The 27,978-nt window shown below is 38.5% G+C and overlaps 2 protein-coding genes and 1 long non-coding RNA gene across 7 annotated transcripts in view; 2 read left to right on the top strand and 1 right to left on the bottom strand.

Annotated features, from left to right (window-relative positions):
- Positions 1–4,201, top strand: part of MED12L (mediator complex subunit 12L) — a 300,992-nt gene extending 296,791 nt beyond the window's left edge. For 4 of the 5 annotated variants that reach the window (XM_072142992.1, XM_072142993.1, XM_072142991.1 and 1 more), the window contains exon 45: positions 75–4,200. In XM_072142992.1, coding sequence (XP_071999093.1) covers positions 75–127 — 53 coding nt within the window. In that variant the 3' untranslated portion in view covers positions 128–4,200. Of the gene's footprint in view, positions 1–74 lie in introns of all 5 variants that reach the window. The other variant, XM_072142994.1, reaches the window with a different exon arrangement.
- On the bottom strand, positions 4,019–25,924 carry IGSF10 (immunoglobulin superfamily member 10). Its single transcript, XM_072142989.1, has 7 exons — positions 25,463–25,924; positions 22,144–22,369; positions 18,425–18,554; positions 16,808–17,198; positions 10,353–15,356; positions 8,496–9,396; positions 4,019–6,488 (listed from the first exon to the last, which is right to left on the bottom strand). Exons 2-7 carry the CDS (start codon positions 22,338–22,340, stop codon positions 4,580–4,582), a joined length of 8,532 nt encoding a protein of 2,843 aa, XP_071999090.1. The 5' UTR covers positions 22,341–22,369; positions 25,463–25,924; the 3' UTR covers positions 4,019–4,579.
- Positions 22,177–26,362, top strand: LOC140122296 (uncharacterized). Its single transcript, XR_011854305.1, has 3 exons — positions 22,177–22,419; positions 24,022–24,113; positions 26,253–26,362. It is a non-coding gene; the product is annotated as an uncharacterized lncRNA (long non-coding RNA).
- Positions 26,363–27,978: the final 1,616 nt, after the last annotated feature.

Genomic DNA, 27,978 nt, shown 5'->3' with positions numbered 1-27,978 from the left:
AACTCTAAGTGATTAGGTATGTGCATATGTTTCTGTATAAATGACGCATCTTCCCTTATGTTTTTATCGTTTAGGTAACCAGCCACAACAAACAGTGAATTTATATGGAGAGCCTTCCAGTTTCTAAGCATGAAGACCTGAACTATAGACTTCTTGTGTTCTCCACAATGTGCATTTTTGAAATTCCACATTATAATGATTTTTGGGGGGGGATTTTGTGTGTTAGGCTCAAAAGAGGATGTTTTTGGAATTTGCTAATGTTTTCCTTGGAGAACTAAGAACAGTAGTCTGTGTTTTCTAATATTCATTTTGCTGCTGTAAAAATAAGGACATTGTGAATGTGAATGTACAATGTACAATACATGATAAAGACCAAACTACTGAACTGAAAAGTTCTTGGATTTTTAACACAATATGGGCTCCTATGCTGTATGTAGTGGTAGACTTTATTGTACCTTCCTATGATAGCCCATAGATGTTTCCTTTGAGCTTTTACGTGTTATGCTTTTGTTTTTTTCTCATAGCGTTGCTCATATTCTGCATTCTGCTGTTCAGATTCATTGGAGTAGTATATTGTGCATAGATAACAATGCTGTGCTGAAGCCAATACTTTATACTGTTAAATGTGCGCTTCCTGGAAATGGTAATGCAATATATTGCTTTACTGCTTATACTGTCTTTGTCTCAGGGATCATTTCACATTCTCATACATATAATTATTGCACAAAATGCATCTATGTAGTTGTAGTAATGCTGTTATGTTTATACAAGACTCTACATTTTACCAGAAACAGCGCCACTCTTTCCCACTGGCTGTGCTTGGTAGTGCAACTAAGGCCCATTATAGTTAATTGGGTTCAGTATAATACCAGACATAGTCAATGGTCAAGATTGGCCCTTTTTTTATTGGGACCCCAGTTCCTATATTTTAACCCTGTACAACACTGCCTGTGCTGACTCAATAATACCCATAATACATTGCATGCATGCAACTGAAAGTGATTTACACACGTAGTTGATCCCAGAGCCTGCAAAATGGATTGATACATCCAAAAAAACTGCAAACAAAGGTCCACCTTAAACAGTTATTAACATACTAACTAATATGAGATCATTTTGCTGTTAGATGAAATATTACCTTAAAATTTAGGAAGAGCTACTCTTTACAAGTTATTTCCAACAATTCTGTAATATTCTAATAAATCTAAAATAGATCTACACAACAAACAACAAAATCAAGTGTTGTCAAGGCTGACTACAAACTGACCCTGTATGTAGTCAGACACCAATGATGTGTTACTTGCTTCTATTCACAAACCCACTTACCGTTTAAGTCAACTTAAATGTCCACACATTAGTTTCATCCTTGAAATACCTATTTGATGCACATTATGGTCCACTGGCATATCCTAGAAGTAAAAAACTAGGAAAGTCTGATTCTTTTTCTCCCTGTGATATCTTTTTAACCCCTGCCCAAAGCAGTGGCTTGTTTGACATCTGCTTATCTTCCTAATTTTATAGAAATCGTTTGCCTTTTAGGGTTATCTGGATGTACATTTCAGGGTGTGTATTGATTGCCTTCTATCCTTTGTCTACGGCTTCACAGAAAATCGTTAGAGGGGTCATGTAACATCATAAAACCTTAGAAAGGATTAGCCCTCCTGCAGGGTCACCAATCCATTACAAGGCTCAATTAGGAGTTTTACTGTCCTGTGGAGGAAAACTTAGAAGCAGCAAAATAAACTATTATGGAGATTGGTTCTAACATGATCACCATCAATTGAACACCATTTACAGAAAAGCAATCAACACTCTTCATGCTGGAGGACACATGTTCAGGCCTCTACTGTAGTTTTTGAAGCTTAAACTAGAAATAGATTGAAAAAGATATTACTGTTTCCCCCAAATGTCTAATACCTGACTTTGCCTGCATAAATGGCTTCCACAAAGCACATGAGCTTCACAGTTTCTGTAACTCCCTGCTCGATCTACAACATTATTTTTGTAATTCCTGTTTACCTCTATGGAAGTTATGGAACTTTTATTCTCTTCTTATTCTCTTCTCTGCCATGTTTGCTGATGAGGAGAACATCCCTTTAACCTAAGGATTCAGGGTTCATGCTCTTAATTATTACAAAATTCTTCACTTGTTGCTGTAAAATCTCCATTGTAATGTTAACTGAGAGATGTAATGTTAATAGACATGGCTGTTAATGCCGATACATTTACAGGTTGTCACTCTGTTGGTTTAGACATTTCACATTACCTTGTGAAGGTTATGCCCATTATGAGCTGACCACATATGCACAAAGTACAGGAAAAGCACAGTGCAAACCCTATCTGATGCAACCAAACCTAGTACTACAGATTGTAATTATTCTCATTCATCCTTTATAGACCACCTCACGTGTTCATGAAAACATTGACAAAAAAGCACAATTCTGAGACAAAAATGTAAGCAAAAAAAGTGTAAATTATGTAACAAAATCAAGCTTTACTTGGTTATGTCAAAATTCAGTAGTTTTGTTTCAGAATTCAGAATTCCAACTTTTTTTTTTTTTAATTTTCACCTGGTCTCCCTACAATTTTGATGGAAAAAATTCCTTCAAAATGGATAGGTCCACCTAACATGTTGCCTATGTCTAGTCATTTTACATCCACAATAGGCCGTTCTTCTAGTAACACAAAATGGCTAAAAAGAAAGTGATTGTCGTAAATGAGAAATTCCCATTATTCAAATTGCGGCTCTATGAGAATCCTCTTTAGTTACGGGAGTCTTCTTTCACAGAATTTAAAAATAAATTAGTGCATGCCAAGTTTTACTTTTGTTTTTTGGCTGCAATTTGTCCCGTACTGCCTGCTGTGTGAATGGCCATACCCGAACACTTCGCGTGTCTCTCTTTGCATACATGGATCCAGCTTTTTGCAACAGATCTATGTCTGTTTTTGGAGCTCTCTGGCCTTCAGATTCATTTCAGTGACTTTTGGCCCTTGATAAATCTGTCTGCAGTGTTCTTCTGCTATGTGGGTTGTTTGTGACAGTCACATAAAAAGTTGTAGCACATAGACTAAGGGGCAGACTGGATTCCACTTGAGCCCAAATGGAAAGTCGCAAAACATGAATCCAGTCCTGCTGTGAAAACTTGGGGCTATGGAAGTTTAATAAATTTGGCGTAAGAGGGTTTATGTCAAAGTGACTGTCACTGTCCTATGTTCATTTGGTGTAATTGAAAGTCACAAAGCAGCAATTACACAAAAACTGTGCCAAAGCAACATCACACATAGACAAACTATTTTTAGGATCAGTATACTCATGGCCAAATTGGAAATTCTTGACACCCCTTCATTGGTGCGTCCACCTGTAAGCTGCATATTTGGGGTTGCTGAGAGTTGCACCCAGTCTTTCTGAATTTGGTGGCCTATATACTAAAGGGCAATTCAGGTTCCCATGTTTAGACCAGGAGACAATTTACATAGTTTTTGCATTTCCTGGGCTGACCAAAGTTCAGATGAGCTAAACACACAAAATCATCATTTGTAATGCTGTGAGTTTCAGCCTATAAACACAATATCGGCTGAGTGTGGGATGGTAGAGCTGAAGTTGGGATGGAATTCACAGCCATATAAATTACTGATTCAGCGTGTTCACTTTATCCAAGCCATGGTTGGTCTATTCATCTTTCATACAGACCAGGTTTCCTGGATCAAATATGGCAGTCTGAACAAGCCCTTACGTTGGGCTTCCAATATTCTGATCATAAAATATAGCTATAACAATAGCGTGTACAGTACAGCACAACCTACACAAACATTGGTTTCTGGAAATGGGATAAAATTCATACATTTCCTCTGAGATCATTAGAACTTGCTGTGAAAATAACAAAAAAAGATATTTCCCATACACATCCTTGGATATTGGTATTGAACAATTCAGTGTTTGCGATACACATTCCATTAAACAACATATTCTCGGATTTCATGCTTCAAGCATAAACTTTATTTCATTTTTATTGTTTCTATAAATCTTCGACCAATGGAAAAGTTTAGCAGACAGCTCTTTTTAGACCGATACAATATGGAACTAATGTGTTAGAGAAATCTTGTAATTTTAGACAATTCCTCAATAATAATGCTTGTACTGCCATGTTGCTGCTGCTGGAGCAGTATGTCAATAAAACGGTAAAAATGATTTCCAAAATATCTCATGCGATTCTGTTATTTACAAAGACAAACAACATCAAACAAAATAGGACATAGAAAAGTAAGTAAAAAAGAAATTCATTTCTTTCTATTTTATTGATGATCTTTAAAAAAACAGCACATTGGTTTGTAAAGAAATATAACAGAAAAATAATTGTCCGTCGTATAATTCTGAATAAAAATATATATTTTTTTATATATATAATGCAATATCTGTTCACAGTTTAAGTATGGAAAGGAGCTTGCAGAAAGGTGCCTTGAAGAAAGCAATTGCTGATAAATATCCAATATATTTTACGGAACAATTGTAAAACTGATCAGAAGTCTCTTCCCTTTTTAACCTTTTAAGTTAAAGTTTTATACTGTAACATTTATGTCTTTAGATGACTTTTAAATATGTGGTGCTGCTATCTGTCCCTAGAGGGTTCTTGGCAATGCACCGATACATTCCAGAATCTGAAGTTCTTGGATTCTGCACAACTAGTGTCCCTTGTGGATGAAGAAGCTCGGTCCCCATTGTTCGTCCTTTACTAGCCGTTGTTAATATGGTTAAGTCTGGCAACTCCCAAGATATCTCTGGTTTTGGTATCCCAATAGCCGTGCAACTGAGATGAACTGGAGAACCTGCTCTTGTGTGAATGTTATGAGGTGGCTTATTTGTAATCCTTGGAGGATAGGCTACAATCATGACGGCGACACTAATAGCCGCTTCTCCAGCATTATTTTTAACTTTGCACAAATAGTTTCCACGATCATGTATGGTTGTTTCATGAAGGACCAATGTGCCATTCTCCAGTAATGAGTATTTTCCATGCTCCTGAGGTCTATCTATTATGTATCCACTTGGAAGGATCCATGTAACACTGGGTCGTGGTATTCCATCAGAAAGACAATGAAGAGATAACGTCTCACCTATTAAGCTCTTTATCGTACCCTTTGGATGTGTAAGAATAGCAGGTTTCTGACCTACTTCCAAAATAATCAACTTTTCAATGTAGCCTACCTTATTCCTGGCTGCACACCGATATTTTCCTGCATCATCTTTGGTGGGGCTATATATTATAAAGGTTCCATTTGTTCCTGCATGATATTTTGAAAACTTTTGCCCATTTACAAATCTGGAACCATTTGGTAAAAGCCATGTTATTTCTGGAAGGGGATTACCATCTGCAAAGCAATTGAGTATTGCCATTTTGCCTGGTTTAGCAATAACCCTTTCATTGAAAGGATTTTTAAACATAGGTCTTCGAAGGACATCATGAACTTCCAATTGGACCACTAACATACTTTCACCCCCATCATTACGAGCAACACAAGTAAATTCAGCTGTATCAGAGGGCCTCACATTCCGAATTTCCAATGTCCCATTCTTGTGTACCATAATCCTGCTTCCGTGGTATGGTGCAGTCAGATATATGTTGTCAGGCATGATCCACATTATTTGAAGAGGAGGTGTCCCTTGTGCACTGCAGTGAATTAGTTTTCTAGAGTGTTTCAGAGCAGAATCTTTAATTATAGTCTTATTTGTATATAAACCATTAATAATTGGTGGAGTTGAAAGAACATCTAATTTGAGAAGTCTTGTGTCATCTCCTGCTGGATTGCGTGCCACACATACGTATTCTCCAGCATCTAATAATTTGATTTGGTTGATAGACAAAGATCCGTTTTCATGCAATATATATCGGTCATGCGAAGTTGCAATCATATCACTGGATGGAAGCAGCCAGAATATCTTTGGTTTTGGTTCTCCAATGGCTTCACAATCGAGAACTGTGCGAGATCCAGCTCTTGCTTCAAACTTTGTTTTAGGATTCAACTTAATACGTGGAGCAGCAGCTACAACACTGATATGTACTTTCATCTCATCTTTTCCCAATGTATTTTCAGCATAACATGTATAATCCCCTTCTTCAGACATCCCTACTTTGTTAAGGTATAATGTACCATTGTCAAAGAGAACATATCTCCGAGTTCTCCTGCCACTGTCATCCGCTTGTAGAACGTTGTTTATCACTGTACCATCTGGTAAACTCCATGATATTTCTGGTATTGGAGATCCCGAGGCCTTACAATCAACTTTGAAATCTTTGCCAAATGGAACTTGCTTTGTTAGTTGCTGTTTTTGAACTATTTTAGCTGGTTTCATGCTTAGGGTGACTTTCATCATAATAACATCATCTCCCAATTTATTCCTTGCAACACACAAATATTCTCCAGCATCTTTTTCATTTACAGAAAGGACAACCAACGTGCCATTCGGATGAACTTGTATTCGACTTCCCATTCTAAAAAAGAAAATGTATTAAAATAATTTATTTCACTTTTACAATTTTTGCATGAACACATTAAGACATAAATCTAATTAACAGAGCTTGATTTACCCTTTTGTGTATTTGGGATGTATTACTCTGCAAATGGGTGTAAGGAGTAAAAATGCACAGGCTGAACCACCACCAACCACTACTTTGCTCTACACTTATTAGGGGCAACAACCCAAAAAGCTTTCTGCAAGCCTTATTTGATAGGTTGGACATTGACTAACAATGGTAGCACCGGAAGCACAGCCTCACACATGTATAGGATGAAGGTCGATTGCACAAAGAAGGGATGCCTTTAAGAGTAACTACACATACTTTCTTATTATTGGTTCATCCCCTTTTACTTCATTTAAAGTAAACGCATTGGATTTCTGCAGGAAATATGGAGAGATATTCAAAATGTTAACGAGCAGTGGTATGTTACAAAGTTCTGCACTGTACACCAAGGAGATTTCTATTGGTCCTCAAAGTGTAGTGATAGCAGCTCTTTTTGTTTTACATTTAAAAAATTCCCTTTGAGCCCATCTAAATGAATTTTTGTCCATTCTGTCCACAGTAATAGTAACTATTTTCATGCACCTACACAGCATAAGCCGCTCTATGAATAGTCCCTTCCCTGTACAGTGCACACGACTGTGTACAATATGCGCTACACTACAGAACACATTTTTATATATTTATAGGAATAAAAACCCTGTGCAAACAAGTCAAAAACTATGCTTGAAAAGCATGGAGCAAGGTTTGGGTCAATTATGCGCTTATTAAACCATAATTATTTATGTAACCTGCACCGATTTCATAATGAGAGGTAGAAGAAAAAACACTTCCTACGTAAAATATATTCATCCAAATATCTGAACTCCTATTGACTTTTGGAAACTTTTAATCATATATTCCCAAAAACTACAAAGGCTCCTTTCTTGCAGGAAAGAGATGCATGTTAGCTTATTTTCCTTCACTTGAATCCAGTAGAAGGAAATGTAGAGGATTAGAAGAAAAGTAAATATTTAAACCAAGGAGAAAGCTCAAGAGAGACTGGAGTAAATGTTACTCCTGAAGGGTAAAGGAGGCAACAAAAATGTATAGGACTACATGCAGAATAGGGCAATTTTTTAGGACGTGATCAATGATATTTACAATACTGCAAAACTATCCACAGAATCGATGTTTCCCAGTTTCTTATGCTAAAAAGTCTGAACCGAGACCAAAAAAATACCTCACCTACAGCAAAAGTCTCTAAAAGAAGCACAAGAAACCAGACAAAGGGGCATATTTACTAACAACAGTGCAAACTGCACTAAATGCGGTTTGCTTGTGTTTAGTACAGGGGGCGCCAGATTCATTATATGTGGTGCAAGTTCTTCATAAATCTGGCCCTCCCTGCACTGCCCCGACAGAGTGCACTTTTTTTTGGTGCACTTTTAACATGGGGCATGCGACACAATTCTGTTGGACTTTGCATGTTATATCTGGCAAAGGCATATCCCCAAATTTTTGTTACATGATGCCTAGTGCAGCCGCGCCACAAAAGGGTTGCGACACAAATGTGGTGCAGACACTTCTTAGATACCTGGGCAAGCAGTTCGCGTGCGACACAAATGTGGTGCAGACACTTCTTAAATACCTGGGCAAGCAGTTTGCACTAAAACTAAAGCGCAAAGTCTGACTGATGCAGTCCTTAGTAAATGTGCCCCAAAGTGTTATTGGACTTCCCACAATTCACTAGAATCGAGATAGAAATGGGATGGAGAATGCTGAGCAGCATTGCAGTGAAGACAATACTGAGCAGCAGTCAAGCATGCACCAAAATGTAATATTAAACTCTCAATTTCCTTAAGTTTAGAGCAAAATTTTCGGAAGTTAAGGTTACATTTTGATTGGCAGATATCACTTTTGGTTCTTTTAGTAAACCTAAATATTTTGGCAGAAATTAATGTCTTAGTATACAACAATGCAACAAAAATATTTTCTTACCTGTGCCATTGATCTACCACAGCTTTTGATGGAAGCCTCCATATTATTCTTGGCCTTGGTTCTCCATTTGCACTACAATGTAGCACCAATTTTTCCCCAAAACTTATTTCATTGGATTTTGGAGATGCATGGATAATCCTTGGGACAATGTCATTTTGTTCCACCCTGAGAGTAACGACCCTTCTTTCAGAGCCTGTAGAGCTGGTTGCTATACACTCATAGTTTCCATTGTCAGATGTTGCTGCATTCCTTATGTAGAGTGTTCCATTGGAGAATAGGAACAACTTTGCATTTACATAATGTAATGGTTTCACCTTTGTACCATCAAACGCCACCCAGTGAACGCTTGGCTGAGGGTTTCCTTTTGCTGTGCAATGAAGTTTTACATTCTCTCCTGGAAGTGCAAGTACTGTTTGTCTTTTGTCTTCATAAATCACTGGAGGGGCAGCAATCACTTGAACTTTTACAGTGAATGTATCTGATCCAGCAATATTGGTAGCAAAACATTTATAAATTCCTCGGTCATAAATTGTTACTTCTCTAATTGTAAGAGTCCCATCAGACAGAACAAATACTTTTTCACTATTGTCAGATTTTTCAGATGCAATGGTCTCATTGGCGAGGATCCAGGTGATGGTAGGGAATGGTCGGCCTTCTGCTTGGCACTTTATACTTACTGTACTCCCAGAGTGCACTGTGATCTCTCTTGATCTTCCCTGTATAATCCTTGGAGGATATGTAATAACGGAAAGTGTAACAAGCAGCCGGTCTGAGCCATACTGGTTATTAGCAACACAAAGATACTGCCCACGGTCCTGGATGCTTACACTTGAAATAGAGAGTGTTCCATTTGGAAAGACTTCCATCCTGTTTCCCCTTCTTGTCTTTGACACGAAAGTTCCTGGTAAGGAAGCAATGATTTCTTTAGTGAGAAATATAAAAAGTGTTCAAACATGACTTCAGTTAATAGATGAAAACTTAACAGTGGAATTTCTTGTTCCACCTCATTTTGAATGAATACCGTACTGTACTAAGTGTGACTGTACCAAATATAATGCCTAAAAACATATGCATCTTATTGCAAATGTATATGTTTTATGGTAATAACATGCTATAAAATGTGTAAAGAACCAACAAAGACAAAAACAATATGACTTTCTAAAGACTCAGCTATAGATTTAGGACATAGGGGGATTTACCCAGAACTATCAGGAGGCTTCAGCCTCATTAAAAATCCAGCGATTGGCTGTGCTGCTTGGCGGCACCTGCCATAGATTTACACAATAGTCTCTGCATCCCTACACAACACCCCTCACGCCTCTCCACACCAACTTGGCACGGAGATAGCAAAAGGAGGTAAATATTTCCCCCTTTGTCATTGCAATTGTAGGGTTAATCTTTCACACTTTTGGTTTGTATAGAGGATAAGCTTTGTGTATGTTAAACCTCACATATCATTAATAAAGTTTATCAGTATTATTGTTTAGCGGACCCTAACCGCAAAGTTCAGGTCCAGGTTCAGCAAAGTAACCCCCTGAAAACTCTTTAAATGCTGCTGAAAAGTTGCCACTAGCATGCCATGACATTATTGGGAGGGCAACCCTTCCCAAAATGGCAGCGTGCAAAGACTTTGCCAGCAGCATTTCATCTGTTAACACCCATGATCAATGCCAGCACCAACCGCGGGTGTCATTGTTGGGGGTCGGGGTTCAGTGCCCGGATCAAAACAGATTATTAAAATTTGGGTAAAGATGAATTTTTACAGGTCTGCTAATCACTAATTAGTATAAAAAAAATTGAAATATAAAAATATTTTGCATAGAAATGTCTGGTCAAAGTGGAAAATATTATCCTCACCTGAAGCTACTTTTGTCCATAATATGGTGGGTGTTGGATCTCCAGTTGCTTCACATGGAATGAAGGCATCTGAATTAGCGAGGACAGTGAAACTTGCAGCTTTACCCCCCAAAATGCGAGGTTTTGAGCGAACATTATTAAATGTAATTTCCCCAGTCTTATGAGAAGTTGCTTTCTTTTCAGTTTGTTGTATTATTGTGGAGGAAAAGTTATATCGTGAAGGGGTCCTTGGAATAGTTGAAGCATGTGCTGTTGTGTGCAGATTTTTTTGAGATGTTTTGGGGAACCCCATGTTTTCTTTTCCTAGGCCAAATGATGGTTGAGTGGTGCTTGGTGGCCTTAAGGTTGCAGGGCTAGTAAAGCTGTTGATAACATTAGATGTTACTGATAGTGGTGAAGCTGTGGTAGTTGTAGGACTTGATTTGACAAATGAATGTTCATGTGGAGTATTTTTGTTGAGAGCTTGATCAGATGTGGTTATATCATTTCTATCTGATGGTTTTAAGTATGGAGTAGTTAAGGTATTAAGTGATGGTTGTGTGGATTTATCATCCTTTGCCAAATTAGCCCTAAAGGATTTGGTCACCATTTTTAGAGGTATATCATTTACTGAAGTTGATAATGTTGTTGGTGGTCTTGTAGTAACAGTAACTGAATATTTAGGTGTTGACATAATTCTAGTAAAAGTTGTAGTATCTTCAGTAGTTGACAAGTTGATAGTCGTTGATGGCTTATGAGTATAGCCGGAGCCATTAAAGAAATTCTTTTTTCTCGGTCGTTTTCTTCTTAGAGACCTGTGCCTGTTGTAGGCAAAAGCAGATGTTTTGGGAGCTAATGTAGAAAATGGAGTAGGGATAACAGTCACCTCTCTGAAAGCATTTATCCCAGGAGTATTCACTGAGTAAACTTCAGTATTTTCAGCTTTAGAACTTGTCGGCTGAACTTTAGTTACAGCATAATTTGGTGTGGTTGGAACCTGTACAGTTGCAGGTACTGTAGCTGTGGTTATTGTTGTCTTTTTGGTAGTTGTTTCTTTTTTAAAAGTGGTTGTAGGAACAGTTGTAGATTCAACTGTATCAGTTGTTGAATGTTTTATTGTTGCTTTTTCACTACTTTTATGAAGTTTCTGAGATGTAGCTTCAACACTCATAGGGTAATCTACTGTAGTTACAGTAGAGCTACTTGGATTTCCACTTACTGTACTCTCTTCCTTTGTATAAAGTACTTTAGTCACTGCCTGTAAATTATCTATTGTTGATTGAGTGTATGGAATTGTGGTTCTAGGACTTTTTGTAACAATTGGATTTGATGTTGAAAGTGGAGGAGTAATTGTAGAAGTTAGATGGTAATTTTTTCGGAGTTTTTTAAGGATCTCTCTTTGAATATTTGGATTGTTTCCAAACAGTCTATGCCAGGGAATTTTTCTTCTAATTATTTTGGAGGCTACCATGGGTTTGGTGGAGGGCTGGGGAGAAGTGGACACTAGCACATTTTTGTTTCCAACTACAGACATTGTTGTTGGAATAAGTGTCATTGCACCTTGAGTAAAACTTAATCCAACTGTAAGCTTCTCCAAAATAGACATGTCTATGCTGCTTGTTTTTGGAATGTTATCACTTACATACTGTGATGGTGTAATATAGGTGTTAGTTAATCTATCAGTGCTAACAACATTTTCGAAAGGTGCAGTTCTCAGAGTAGTAGACTCTCCAATTTCTGTTTCTGGAGCTGTTATAGAGGATTGCTCAGTTGTTAATGGACTATTTGTCATTGATGGTATTGTGCTATATACAATCTGCTTATCTTTAACAATTTCAGACGTCGTGGTGTATGCTGTTGTGCTTTCAGTAATATCATTAATGTTTTCTAGTTTTCCAAATTTAAATGGATGAGTTCTAATTGGAATACGATCTGGCCTCACAATGCGCCTTCTTCCTGGGATTCTTCTGCGACCATACCTTCTTAAAGTTGGCACAAATGGTGTCACATCTTTACCTATCTGGATCTGTTGATGAGTGATGATAGTGGACCCAGCTGGAAGCCGTGGAGTAATAATCTTTTGAGTGCTATGAAAGTAGATGGGTCCAATGTCCGTTTGTGAGAGGAACAACTTAGCATTTGACTTGGTTGAGGTATCAACTTCCTCTTCCACATGCTTTGCTTCAGAATAATGTTGAATCCTTGAAGTGTGAATCTTTGACGTAGATGAATGTAAATTGTCGGATGTTGTCTGTAACTTACTTGGAGAATAACTCTTTGTAGTGTCTTCAGTCCTGGAAACAACAGTTGACTGGGTAGTAGTAGTTGGTAAAGATGTTGTTTTTGAATTTACAATAAATTTCTTATGAGATGTTGGAGGATTTGTGATATAATTTATGATAGATGGCTTAGTACCTTCTTCAAAGGTTGCAGAAATGATAGAATTTCCTGTACTTGAACTGGTTGGTGGAGCAGATATTTGTTCAAGCAGTGGTGGCCTACTAAGAGAATTCATAGGAGTTACAGGAAAATAGCTAAATGTAGTTGTTTGATCCCTAAATATATTTTGTGATGCAGGGGACTCATATGATGTTGCCGTGGAGTTAGTTATGAAGTTTGGAGGTGAACTACTAATAGAATTTTCTTCTAGTGTGGGGATAGTAGCCACATTTTCAGACATGCTGTTCAGATAACCAGATGTAGTAAATGCATTGGAATAATCATACCAAGTTGTTGTTTGCAGTCCATTTTCCAGAAGAATAGGGTTAGAAATATCATTGGTGAAGGTAGAATGTAAATCTGTTTCTGTAGTAAATGAAGGAGTCATATTTTCTTGGTAATCGTCATGAAGATCGCTGTCAGAAGTTTTTGGACTTACAATACCGTATTGCGGGGTTGAAGTTAATGATTTTATTGTAGTCACAAAAATATTATCAGTTTCAAGACTTCCATATTTAGTAAGAGGAGTAGGTTTCGGCACTAGATTGGTTGTAGCATCTGTTGGTAACCTGTCCAAATCACTTGTAAATGGTGGGGGATCTGATATTGCCAGCACCGATGTGTTTAAAATGCTTATTGTTGTAGGTTGTTCCTCATAATTGTTGGTTATAGTTGGGTTTTCTCCTGAGGTTAAAGACTGTGTTGTGCTTGATACCTGACCACTCGATGTGATGTAACTATGTATCTCTGGAATTTCTGTGAACTTTTCTGTGGTTGGTGTTGTAGATATTTTATTTGCACTCAATTTAATATTATCAGAATGAATCAAGGACACTGTTGGCTCAGCATATATGGTGCTTCCACCTGAATATTTTTCTGTTACTATTAAAAAATTTTCCTTCACTGGAATGAATTCTTCACCAGATGGTTGTTCTCCGTCCCCTGATATACTTTCTATATCATTTTCTTCCTTGGGTGTTGTCATGACTTCTTTTATTGATTTGCTACTAATTGAATTTTGTTTTGTTTTTTGTAATATCTCTGTCCAACGTTGGGGATCAATCTTCCTTGTGTTTTTACTAAATTGTCTCCTATGTCCTCTATATCTATGGTTTATTCTGTTTCTTCTTGGTGATGTATTTCTGTTCTGTTGCCCATCAGGTTTGACGGGTAAACGTCTATTTGGGTATCTTTTATGTTCAATGGCTTTACCTTTACCAGGCTGAAGGTTTTCCTTAATGTCTTCAGTGCCTGATCCTTCATTGTTTTCATCTTCTTTTTGGTCCAGTTGTATTTTTTTCATGAGTTTGTTGCTTTTTCTATCTTTCACCAACACTCTGTGTGTTAGCATGTCAAGGCCATAATGATTTGCTGCTAGACATCTGAAATGACCTCTGTCTCTTTGTGTTGTCTCTTGGATTTTTAATGTGCCATTAGAGAATATAATCTTGTTCTTTGAGGTTTCATGGAGAATAGTGTGATCTGGTAAAATCCAGTTTACAGATGCATCAGGAACTCCATGTGAACCACAAGGAAGATATAGCGCATCTCCATTATTGACTGATAGCTCAATCCCATTTACAGCTTCTTCTTCGACATCACTACTTACCACAGTAATTCTAAATGGAAGTACATCAGCATCCAAATAATTTGTAGCAATGCAGTGGTAAACCCCATTGTCAAAGCTATCAGCTGCCTTCAATGTAAACTTTCCATTTTTTGTAAGAGTTATCCTTCCTTCTTCACTCGTATACGGTGCTCTAATTTTAGTTCCATCAGGAAGAAGCCACTCAATATTTGGTATTGGATCACCCATAACTTGGCAATCCATCTCTACTGTCCCTCCTAATACAGCAGAATATTCTGTCTTTGTCTGGTTGCTCTTGATGATCATAGACCAACTGTTTCTTGAAGGGTATTCTATGGAATTGGGAATTGTCATATGGATATGTGTCAAGTAGCGAATGTGCAATGTGCTGAGAGTTGTAGCTGTCCTATCGAGTTGTAAAGTCACCACGTCCTGCATCAACCAGTTTGGTTCTGCTCGAATTTCTGCATCAATATCAGTGAACACATCTTCACCAGAACCCACTTGCTTATATTTATAGCTGATAAAAGGTGTCTTAGTCAGCAAGAGTTCTCTTTTAAGTTTCATTGCAGAATCACTATACATTGCTAATATTCCCCATAACTTCTGAATGTGATCATAGTCGATGTTGCATACCAGGAATGATGAAAATGTAGTCTTCATGACTGTGTATTCTTCCTGTTTGTCCAATGTTATCTGAGACATTTTGGTTGGTCTTTGAACAGTACAAGCCAGATTTGCTTCATTCCCGGCCTGGTCTGTCATGTTTATAATTAGAGTTCCCATTGGAGCTACAAAGTCTTTGGCTGATATAGCAGTATAGCTTCCTTCATCTGGGGTGGAGATGTTTTTGAACTTGTAGATGTTCTCTATAGTAGGTTTAACACATGTAAGATCTTGAGATGATATTTCATTTAATGATTTCCCTTGATTCTTTCTTGGGCTTGAACATAGAGGGCATTGAGTTCCTGAGCGATCTCTCTTGCATTTGATCAAGTCTATGAGAAAAAAAGTTAAAAAGGATTGTAAAGTCAGTTCTCATAACCACATTTTCTGTAATGTTCTTTACAATGTTTAATGTTGTATAAATTAAAGAACTAAATTAGAATGATGCACTGTTTGAATATTTAGCTTATTCACTGAGTTGCCCATGTGACATGAACGTTAAAGGAAACCTACCATGAGGAATCTATACACGCCCCAGTAGCCTCTGCAGTTAATTTACAGTTTACTAAAATAAAGTTTGTAACAAGTTAGGTTCCAGGATAATTATATTGCAGAGATTAGGGCAGAGACTGGTAGGAGGAATCTACCATCAAGTCTATTTCTGATGGTATATTCTTCATGGTAGGTTTCCTTTAAAGGCTGTGCTTAAATAAATATAATTTAGATATTATTAAAATATTTGAGTGCATTCAAAGGGATTTTTTGAATTATGAATACTGAAAAAATATACAAGGTCAGGGTTTCCCGCTAAAGTAGTACCTAAAATGACCACTATTTACTGGACTTATATAAGCAATAATTGGCTGAATAGTCACATGACTGACAGAACAGTTGTTCAGCCCCAAGGAACAGACCATGCAGCACTGGATAAGAGGTCCTTTAGCTATCTGATCCTTACAAAATGTTGAAGCATTGTTTTTTTGACGCCACAAAAGTAAATTTGAGCCAGAAGTCTGGGCTCAGTGTCCAGCAATTTTGGTTTTAACAAATAATAAAAAAGGCAAATTTATAAAACTCTAAACTCCGATTACACTTTTCATAAACAAAAAAGTCAGATTTGTTTTGTACTAGTACCTCTGTCAATATTTTAAACATGTGTCTCAGAAAGGATTAATATCTGGTTTTACCACTGTACATAGTGTGCAGAATAAATGGAATTTGGACATGGTTTCTTATGTTCTAAAGTTTAAATTGTTAGGTAAAATTATTTATAGATAATAATTTCTAAATATCCTACAAAAAATTTCAGAATCTGTAAACTTGTGCTCTAAATCTGTAGCCTCTAATCAGAAGATAGAGCAGCCACAAAGAACATTTGTGCATAACATGGACAATGCCTCAATTAACCTGTGGGGGAGCTGCAGGGAAATTGAGCACTGGATACTTAATTTCTGCACCGATTACAGCTGACTTTTGGAGGTAATTTAAATGGAAAACCTTAAAATCATATTAAAGGGTTATTGAAGGGTGGCATGCTCAACACAAGGTGATTGTCCTAAGTGAACAATACTTTTAATTTTGGTTTAATTGTTACTGCTAGAAAACTGAAAATCTGTAAAACCAACAACTTTTAATTATGCCAATAATCTATATTTCACCTACATTAGAAGCATTAATCTTGACCTGACAATACATATAGTAGTTGTAGTTATGCTGTTATACTGTAGTCTGCCTCCTGCAACCTTATTCAGCCTTATTTACTATGATGAACAATGTAAATTACCTTTAGATTCCTGTCCTAGTTCTGTGAGCCACTGAAGGTTACAGTCACAGGACCAAGGGTTTCCATGTAGGTAAAGTCCTTCCAGTTCATTCAAGTATAAGAACATCTCTTTTGGCAATGATGATAACCGATTATCTGACAGATTGATGAGTTTGATAGATGACGTCTTAAATATTTGTATAAACCTTAAAGTGACAAAGGTGTCTGTGTGTAGCTGCCGCAGTTCGTTTCCTTCTAAGTGCACCAGTTTTAGGGAAGTGAGCCCATAAAATGAATCTGGGGATAGGAATTCCAGTTTATTATGATCCATGTGTAGTCTGACCATACTCTTCAGACCACGGAATGTATTCTTGTGGAGGGTTTTTACTTTATTGTAACTCATTTTCAATACCTACAATAAAAATTACAACATGTTGAAAATCTTCATGGCAAAAGACCCAAAACATTAAAGTAAAAATAGAAAATACATTTCCTATTGAACACATTACATGAGGTGTTAATAGTTTCAGAAAAAGGTGAAATGAGGGCATATCGTAAAACCTGTTACACTTAGGGCATGGGATAAAAGATAACATACTAAAGAAGGACCGTCTGAACAAAACCAGCTGAGGTACTAATGAAAATGAGTAACAGCTTTGGAGTAGCTTATGCCAAAAACTGTACATGTCTTACTGTAAAAACATTAATTGTTTCAGATACATGTTCCGCCTCATCTGAAAGGAAAGTGCAGTTAAGTAGAAATGGGTTTACTGGTGACAGGGATGTGGTTAAAAATGCAACACTGAGCACAAAAAATCCCCCCTTATGAGTGCTTTATCAGTGCTTCTACGCCATAAACTGAAATAATCACAATTTCTTTGCCATGTGGGCGTGGAGGGGGTACGCCCAACAGCAGCCTTAATCCACACTTGGCCGAAGCCTCATGGTGTATCGGTTCCGGTGAACGGGGGCTTTATCATACGCCATGCGCACACAGCAACGGCTTTGATAAATGTCTCCCGTAGCAGAAGGTCAGACTAAAAATTCTTTTAATCTTATCTCATATCATGTCAGGTTAGATGAACATGTACAAATGTCATTGTTGTCACCCTTCCAGTGATAATTGAAAAGCCCTGCTCAGCCACAAAGATGAGCAGGAATAGGACTGCAAGGCCATGTGTACGAGCCCATAGAAACAGCAGCTAGCACATTTGTGTGCATGAGGGCTAAGACCGTCTAAGTTGCACTAAGGTGCACAGTGGTGAAGGTTCTTTTAACCATACCAAATGGTAAAGGAACTTTTATAAGAGGGGTCTTAGTGTCGGGAACATTGTTCTATTTTTTTTTTTAATTTGGCCAAAGTTATTCCATCTTTTTAATCAGAGGATGGACATTTCTCCGTTATCTTACCATCACCATGGTTATTATACCATGTATGACATTTTAATAAAATTGACCCTGGTGACCCTACATAAACTATAAGTATTATTTCCATAATCTGTTTTCACGACAAGTATATTTAGGAGCAGTATATTGTGATAGGATCCACCTGTACACTATCCACTGTAAATATATGTCTCAGCTCCTGTCTTGCTCAGTGACCTCCTCTTCCTGTGCGCTGTATACGGCTGCTCATACCTGCAATGAAGATAAGTCCTGGAAAGCATTTTCATGGATGGTCTGGATTTCATTACTGTGTAACATCAGAAGTTCTAGTTTCTTCAGGCCGGTGAAGTCGGTCTCTGTCAGCTTGCTCAGGCTATTGTACCTGTTATCATTCAAGGGATGATAGAGAACAGCAGTCAGCATGTTATGTACATAGAAATCCATGGAAATAAAATAATATTCTGGATTTTACAGGGTGTCTGTCTCCAGGAGTATGAGATCATCTACAGTATAAAGAATACCTCAGAGAGATTTCTTGCCTAGAAAATAACTTAATTTTCTTGGAAATCGTGCATGCTACATCCCATTTTACAAGTGTTTTTTCTTATTTGCTGGATTCTTTCCACCAGTTTTATCGCTTAACAATAACTTAGTCTGGGGCGCTGTGATATTTCTACATACTGAAAAGCTACAGTCAGGAAAATATACATGTACACAAAATGGCTTTATGAATATAGATATGGTCAAATAATGAAGAGAGTTGATGTCTTATTTAGCAATGTTGGAAAGTAGTAACTAATTGGCTACTTTGGATAACCCTTGGGCCACAAATGTTACACTACTCAGAAACAAGTTGGGGTGCAACTTCTACCCATAAGAGCCACTGTGTAGTGCCATACAGGCGATCCATGTCTCGGATCGCGGGGGCACCCATGTCCCGCTGTGCTGCCGGGGTCCCCACTCCCCGAGGTCCATACTCAACTCACCTGGCTTCGGACTCCACGACGATCCCATACAGGTCCCAGGCCGGCTTCCTCCGAGGCCGCGCTCCTGCTTCCTGCCGAGGCCGCGCGCTCCCGATGCTAGGGTGCGCGTGCCCGGCTCTTCAGGAATTTAAAGGGCCAGCGTTTACCTTATTGGTGCTGGCATCAAGGCTCTGCTATATAGCCTGGCGATTCCCAGCATTCCCTAGTCGCACCCGCAGAGCAACCTGGTAACTCCCCGCCGCAGCAAGACCATCCCGCTTTGCGGCGGGCTCTGGCGAAGCCCAGGAGTTAACTTAGACTCCGTTCCCAGGTGCGTCTAAGGTTGATATCTCCTGCGGTGGTCCAGGGAGTCCACTTACTTAGTCCTAGGGGACTAATCCCCATAGACTGTGACACTCCCTCTCCCATGCTAGGAAAGGGAGGTGATGTCACGTGAAGGGCGTGTGACATCACGTTACTCTCCAGTGCTCTCAGTTTGGGAGAGAGAGGTGCGAGGGTGTCCATAATTAGCAGCTTGCAGTACCGGACATCTCGTCCCCGTGCTCCGTGTTGCTAATTAGAAGTTTCTTTTCTAGGTGACTAGCAGAGGACAGCTCCGGCATCAAGATGAAAAGGAATGGAGGTGAGTATTTGTAGGTGCTTTTGTGTTTTTACAACTGGTACATAGTTAGCCTTATACTACTGTATGTACATTAGACAGGTACTAGAGTATCACTGGCAGACCAATATTATTTCTGCGCTCAAGGGAAAGGGAAATGTGGACATCTGGAGATGATTATCCCCTCTTAGCTTTCCTCTGTTCGCTTACAAATCGATTTCCCTCATAGTGAGACATTTATTTATTTCTTTCTCCGGAGGAGGTTGTCTTTCATGTTATTAAAGTAGCAGCGGCCCCATAGTGCGCTCATAAACATTCTCTCCCATGTGCATTTGAAATTCTCTTTGCGAGTGGGTAAGAAAATAAATAGCGTGGTTAATCGCTATGGTTCATGATCACGAGAAAAGCATGGTGGCAGCTCGGTGGAGTATGTGCATAGTGGTCTGAGGTTAGGAACAGAGAGCTATGATACATAACGGAGGCCGGGCAGGAAATTCCTGACACCTGTGCTAATGAATTGTTTGTGATTAGTGGTAATTGACTATGTCTGGTGTTATGGGAACAGAAGAAGGGAGCTCTAGCAAAGTCACACTGGCCAGTTCACCAAAGGGTAAGCCACTATATATGTGCAATACATTACATTACAGTGGAGTTGCTGCCGTTTGGCTCAGTCTATTACTAGACGTGCTTTGGTAGCAGTTTTTTTAAACTCTTTTGGCATTTGCATGGAGAGGTGTGTTTTAGGTTGTTCATTTTCTAGAACAAATAGGAGACAAAAAAAGGGGCATTATAAAAATGGGGAAAAATGTATCCTTCTTTCCTTCTTCAGAAAGTCAGAGCTGATCAGAGACCACAGTAATTGGTTGCTGATTGCACAACACTATAGATGTTGTGGTGTAGGATGAAATATTAAAGGGGTTGTCCACTTTCAGCAAATAATTGATGGAAAAGTTATACAATTTTTTAATATACTTTCTATATCAATTCCTCACTGTTTTCAAAAGCTAAGCTTGCTTTCCTGCAATAGAAAGCTTCTTTATTTACTTCCAGTGCACCTGTGTGACCATGGACAGGTTTCTATCCACTGGAAGTAAACATAAAAGCTTTCTATAGCAGGACAGCAAGCAGAGATCTAGAAAACTGAGGAATTGATAAGTATATTGGAAAATTGTATAACTTTTCCCTACACAAACCATATCAATTATTTGCTCAAAGTGGATAACCCCTTTAAAGATGTTTGATTGAGGGCAAATGTGTATTTCCTCTTTACCACTATGGGTTCTTGATGCTTTACTATGACAGAGGATCCTAAGGCTCATGAGCTTCTGGCTATTGTTTCATGCCTGAGGCATGGCCTGATGGTCAGATTTTAATAACTATAAAACTACTAGTATTCTTATTATAGTTTTAATTTTGGTTAGGGATTTCTGCCGTGCCATGTTTACAGATCCATACATATGGTGGATGTTAGAGCTCATTTGATCTGTTTTGCATGATATGCGACCAATTTATGACCCCCATAGTCTTCTATGGCTCCAAGTTACACACGGTGTGTCACTGCACCGTCACCAAGTTACCACAGCTGCTTGTCTGCCTATGGAGGGAGGAGTGGTGAAGAGCGCTCCCACCTCCTCCTTCCAGTCCTATGCTCCCCCGGTCCGGGCAAGCACCTGGCCATCTGAATGTAACCTTAGTATGATGGGGGGGGGGGACCTGACTAAAGACCTCCATTGATGGACCCACACTATCAGCACCAAATAATTCATCAATGAATTTATATACTTTAAAGTGACCTGTTTAAAGGAACTAAACACTAGATTATACAGTGATCTACAGCAAAGTTGAGATTTTTACAATATGTAATTACAGTTTGTGCAGACATTCTCTAGAATATATAGAGGCTAGTTACAGATAAAACCAGTCATGACCGCAGTAGGACCCTGATATGTTTTCAGTATAGATAACCGTTTCCCAGAGAAGCTTTCTATCTATACAGCTCCCACACTGCACAAACAAGCCAAAGAGATAACATGATGTATCCACTGAACTGTAATAAATGTATAATACTATGGACTCCCACAGACCACATAAAGCTTTTTAAACATACCCTTACTCATTACTGGGGGCCAGAGGGTGTCCCAGTAGTGGAACCCACAATATCCCAAAATGTAACTACTGATGGGGAGGGATACTCATTTAGCACTACTACACCTGTAAATCAGCTTACAATTATGTTTCCACATTGTAAGGACCATAGATATATGTATCATTTTATTTTGTATACATATGGAAATCCAAATGATAAAGCCCTAATTAAACTAAATTTAATTGGAGATACTTCAGATGTGTATTTGTATATGTTTTGTTTTTGACCAAATGGGACATACCCTAAATTGATGCGTTCCACGTGTGGTTGGATATGTTTAGGGATGACATTGAGATATCTGAAAGTGCAGTGGACTTCTGTCTTGACATAACAGGCGCAGGGTTGGGGACATGCCATGCCATGTGTAGGAAGTAGAGCAAGCCAAAGGAGAATGAAACAGCCGGGTAGACTTGTATGACGTCTTTCTATTGGTTGCATTCTGATGGTTATGCTAGAGCAGCATCACCCTGGGGAGAAAAGAAGGAAAGAAAATCATCATAGGAATACATTAAAACTGGTGAGCCCCAATGCACAATCTGGACCAAACCCCTTAACAATGATTTCTCATCTATAGAACTGGTGTGGTGTTTCATATTGGGAAGCGATACCATATAGGCCTTCTAGCCGGGGTGTGACCACAATTTCTGCAGCCTCTCAAGCTACATACCACAGAAAATATGTTCTTCATCAACTGACAAATTCAAATACCCCAAAATCCAAAATGAAGTGTCGGTTTTAATATAAGTAACAAAAAGTCTAAGGGCTCATTCAATATTACTGCAAATCCTGCTTGGAAATTATTAGCAAACTTTGGCTTTTAGCTTCAAGGTTATTGAGGTTATGGCCACTTAATATGTATTGGTAGGAAATTTGTTTCTTATGAAAACATTCCCTAAATTAATGTATTGATAATGGAGAGAAGTTATAAGACAAAGTAAGAGTAAATAATGCATCTTTTTTTAGACTTTTTTTACAAATAAAACATGACTTCTTCGGTCATGCAGTTCAAACTTTCTACTCATCATCTTCCTGTGCTCTTAGAAATCACATGAAGGACATAAAATGAGTTTTCCCAGTAATACAACTACCATCTATAGGCAGAACCATTTATGTGGGGAGTGTTTATACCGCCACTGATTACATGAAGTGGGGTCCAAGCTCCTACCATCTGAATGGAGCAGACATACAACTACTGGCTTTATTCATATGAGACAGCCAAAGATAGCATGTGACGTGCTTGGCTGTCACTACACTAAGTGTAGCTCCATTCACACATAGGGACAAGGCACAGCTATTTTCATGATTGTTGGGGGTCGCAATGGTGGAATTCTACAACTTGTCCTCTCTCCTGTTCATACTCAGTGGGTGTTCAGTTTGAGGTTTTAGACTCATTGGGGGTCATTTATCTTTATTTTTCTTCCTGCTTTTTCTGTCTTTTTGAGACATTTCTTGGCGCATTGCAATTTTTTGTGCCTTTTTGGGGACATTTTGAAATATCCGCCAGGCGTTTGTTTTTCGTCAGTAAGACACATTTATCTTCTATCTTCTATGCTCAATGTCACAAATGACATTTATCATTTAAATTGTCTAAAATTTTTTAAAAAAAATTTGAAGTAACAAACTCCACACAAAACTATACTTAAGGAAAACTTAGATCATGGAAAGAAATTACTTGCGACATTTGTGCGACATTTGTAACAAATGTCTCAAAAAAAGATCTGAAAAAAACCCCATTTAACACAAGGCAAAAGTGATTTTCATAAATTACCAAAGAAGCAGACAGAAAAACGACAGGCAAAAACTAGCCAAAACCAACAGAGATAAGATAAATGACCCCCATTTATTCCCATTGAAGTTGCATTGAGATGAACAGATCTAACAACCCTTGAAACCAGCAGGTGTAGGGCTACAATAGTCAACCATCCAACATCGTTACCGTGAATATGGTGGGCAGCAGTGTTATTGGTTGCACTATTGAGACATAAGTAAAATATGTAACTTTGGGTAAATGTCACTTGAATAAATGCTGTGATGAAAATCGAACCAGAGTAACCCCAACACTTGTAGTATTTAAACATGTTTCATCCATTAACAACAATCTGAAATTGTCTGTGCACAGAGCGGTGCCAGAGAACACGTCAGCTTCCTGGTTGCCAAGCAAGCATTCCAAGGAAAACTAACTGTAAGGAGAAGACGGATAACCCTGGCAAGGTAGGGTTCCAAATATGCTGATATCATTTCATTGACTTTCTCCTCCCCTCCTCTGCAGAACGTGGGTTCAAGTCACTATTCTGTCTTGTAAATGAAACCTGAAACCTTTGCGTATATAGAGGTTTACTGATGGAGTTAGGGATGGGATCGGCTGGATGATTGGCAACTGACCACATAGTGTATAGAGGTTTTAGAACAGCAAGGCAAAAGTAATATATTGTCCAAAAAACTATAGGATCTGCCTAATTTTGATGACTAGAAGAAGAGGAATATCAATCATATATACACATGGGATCCCTACTATGCAGTCACATTTATCCAGGTTAGGAAAAATTAGCATATTTTGACCTATCATCAACCATCACAAACAGGACAAGAGATAAATGTCTAGTTGCGGTGTTCCATCTTCCACAATGACCACAATTCCATCTGACCTGCTCCATAAGGACTTTTTGGGATTGGCCATCCTATACAACCATCCCAAAGGTCCTTTAGAAATCAATAGAGCTGATCAGTTCTCCATTTGTCCCAGTGGTCCCATTGGATTCAGGATCAATTAATTTAATGAGGAAAATCCTTTTAGGTAAATGGAAGTGGTTTTGGTAAGGAGCAGTTTATGCAACAAATCTGTAATATGTGAATATATGCTTAACAGTGCCTTTCTATTATGACCATCTCTGCTTAAGACCCTTAATCGTGTGGATAGCGAGGGGCTTATACAGTGTTCTGGCATGTTTTCTCTAATGTATGTGCCCCTCCCCCTGATACAGTCGGCGAACCACAACTTATGGCCACGTTCAGACTGTGAATATACACAATCAGTATTCTATACCTGCCTTTATAAGCCACAACACGACTGGATGAAAAGGGAGCGTTACAATCTTTGTTATTCAGTAAAACATTACTATATATATATATATATATATATATATATATATATATATATATATATACAGAATATATATATACAGTATAGTTATGTTCTCACACAACTATAGAAATTTGTGAAACTGGCATCAAACCCATCCACACAAATCAAGGATACTAGTAACTACTATTATTAATAGTAAATACTGTTATTAGAAGGAGCTCTGTGACTATCCTGCAGGGGATAACCCATGTGCATTCCCTTTCAATTCATCAACAAACCACAGATTATCCTCCACACTCGTAATAATTGCATAACACTAATCTATTAGAATATATTAGGGAATTGCGACTTGGGCTATATCTTCACCTCCAGTATATATGAATTCCCTATTATAAGTGTAAGTGATGGATAAACTAGTGATTCCAGTGATATCCAGATATAAGTGATTACATGCACATGCATTGAGTGAGATCAGTACCTGGTACTTGGATGTTGCAGGATTCCCTCTTGTGATGAACTGACCCTGGCAGGTAGTTGTCCACCCCAATAAGACAGGTTAATGATGCTGTTATCCCCTCCAGATGTCAGTGGGGTTTCTTTGCTTTTATGGCTCTAAACATCTCCATAATGACCCAGAGACATGTGCAGGGAAGGCTCCTCCAGGCATTGTGTTACATGCAGCACAGACTTCACTTCTGCCTCTTATTTGTTTCCTTGGGATAAATCTGCATCCAACCTGTGGGATCTTCTGGGTCCTGTCTAGAGCTTGCACAAGTTCTGCTCCTCACTGGTCTCTCTCCATCTGTTCCCTGTAAAGGCAGTAGTTGTCCTTCTATCTCTTCATATAGTTTTGGAATTCCTTTCTTGAGTCATCTGTCTGTGTCTCCTCTCTGCCCCCTGGAGTCTCCCTGTGAGCTGGAGAGAGTGGAGCTGCTGCACAGCATCCCATGCTAGGAGCGCACAGCAGTGTGAGCACAGGGTATGCACAGCATCTGATGTCACTGACACCCGATATGCCCCTGTATTTTTGGTAACACAATGTATGTGCATCCTTCTAAATGTCAGCTCAAGGCGTTACAGTCAATCCAGAATAAAAGTGTTTGTGTATCAGTGAAGGAATAAGTCACCAACAATCATCTTGTAGGATTTCGTTTTGTAGGATAATGATAACCCTCCAACTGATCTCCTTTGCAGGTGACCAGTCCAGCTATTCTCCTCTTCATGTTACATTTCCCTTATGTCATGATAAATATTTCGCTTTTTCCAAGGATTTCTCTCCGGATAATGCAAACCATGTCATGGTGTACAGTATCAGCCAAGCTGTGATTTTCCAGATAAATAGCAATGTCCTATAACATATAATCAACTGTTGGCATTTGAAAGACATTGATGTGGAATATGTTGGTGATATAATAATAAAAATGTATTATTATATATAAGAATATAAGAATTGTATGGATTTTTTTGGGAAGGTTGGTTAGTTTTGAGGTCACTTGTTACTCCTTCTTTTCCCTTTCTTGTCTGCTAATGACTGGCAGATGGTTACATGAAAGGATATAATGCTGACAAATGAAATTTTCAGGATGTCATAAAGAATGAAAATAGGAAAGAGTGCTTGGGTTTATGAAGTCACTGTGGACAAAAATTGAATTTGTATGTAAGTCGGAACTGTATACTTTATAATTGTAACTCCAGTCAAATTTTTTTGGTCTCTGTGACAAATGGATTTGTCATAAATACCAAGATTAACAATAAAGCTTCATTACAGACACCTTTAATAACTGTTACAGCTGTTACAGTAAATTTGTAACTATGGGTCGTCTGTACATGATAATGCCCCATGTGGAAGGCCTATAATGATATACCATGGTGCACAAAAGAAAGCTTTGCGTTTGCTACCTCCAAACATGATACAATTCTTATAAGAGGATGAGTCTTCTCTGCTTAAGTTCTAAATATAAATTTTCTTCTACAGATTTAGGGGCACACTTACTTACAAGTTCACCCGAATTCACTAATAGTGCATTGCCCATCTATAATTCTGAGTGAGGTGATTCACTAAGATTGTGCACCAGAAATCATGAATCTGGTGCTTCCCAGCACTGGTCCGACAGAGTTCACCATCATTTTTGTGGTGCACTTTAACATTGGGCGTGCAACACAATTTGAAAGTTAAATACGGCGCACAGTCTGAATCAGTCGGATCGCCAGGCGGCACGACACCTAATTTGTGTCGTATGGAGGCCAGGGCAGCTGCGCCACAAAAGGGTCATGTGTCACACAATCCCAGCGCAGACACTTCTTAAATACCTGTAAAAGCCGTTTTAGCCATGAAGAAGGTGCGCGGTCCAACAAAAGTGCAGCGCGTGACCCTTAGTAAATGAGCCCCACTGTGTTGACAGAGTAAAACATTAGGACTGATAAAATAAGAGTTTTGGCCTGCTACTGCAGAGTTTATGACTTCTTAATGCAATGTTAAAGGGGTAGTCTTATTTAAACTCAAAGATTTAGAAATCTATACGCTATTAATGTATGAAATCAGTCTGAATAATTTTGGGGAAACAGACAAGAGTGATGTTGGTATCAGTGGTCTGAATGGGGCGGTGGGTGGATCGTAAGTCTGGTGGGAGTCAAGATAATGCCCTAGAATCATAGCCCCCCCAAATGACTTCAGACGGAATTTTAACAATATTTTATAGATTTCTTAATAATAATAATTTCTTAAATAATAGCCTGCCTCTATGGCTCCTGTTTTCAGGTGACTGCTGAGGTCAGTAAGTTATGTGCCCTGGGTCTAGAGGTCATTGCTGGGGTTAGATGCAAACAGCATGATATCTGACAACAGTTAGGAGCCTGCAATGGGCCACCAGCATTGGGACAGATACATTACAAAAATGGAAGTCACCGTGGTTTTCAGATAAAGCAATTAGAAAGCCCTGTAATTTTTAATCAATGTATGTTGGAGCTTGTGAAATGGCACAAAGAGCAGTAATG

This window comes from Engystomops pustulosus, chromosome 3 (assembly GCF_040894005.1).
Source record: "Engystomops pustulosus chromosome 3, aEngPut4.maternal, whole genome shotgun sequence".
Lineage (NCBI taxonomy): Eukaryota > Metazoa > Chordata > Amphibia > Anura > Leptodactylidae > Engystomops > Engystomops pustulosus.
Note: the sequence above shows the minus strand (reverse complement) of the source record. Positions and strands in the feature narration are given on the sequence as shown.

Bases quoted from the DNA above. Each gene is read 5' to 3' on its own strand.
- IGSF10 (XM_072142989.1), bottom strand. From the start codon at position 22,340: ATGCAACCAATAGAAAGACGTCATACAAGTCTACCCGGCTGTTTCATT. The intron at 18,555-22,143 runs GTATGTCCCATT...GAATGATAACAG, and splicing joins GTGGAACGCATCAATTTAGG to GTACAATAGCCTGAGCAAGC. The intron at 15,357-16,807 runs GTAATTTACATT...TTTTTCTCATAG, and splicing joins ACTAGGACAGGAATCTAAAG to ACTTGATCAAATGCAAGAGA.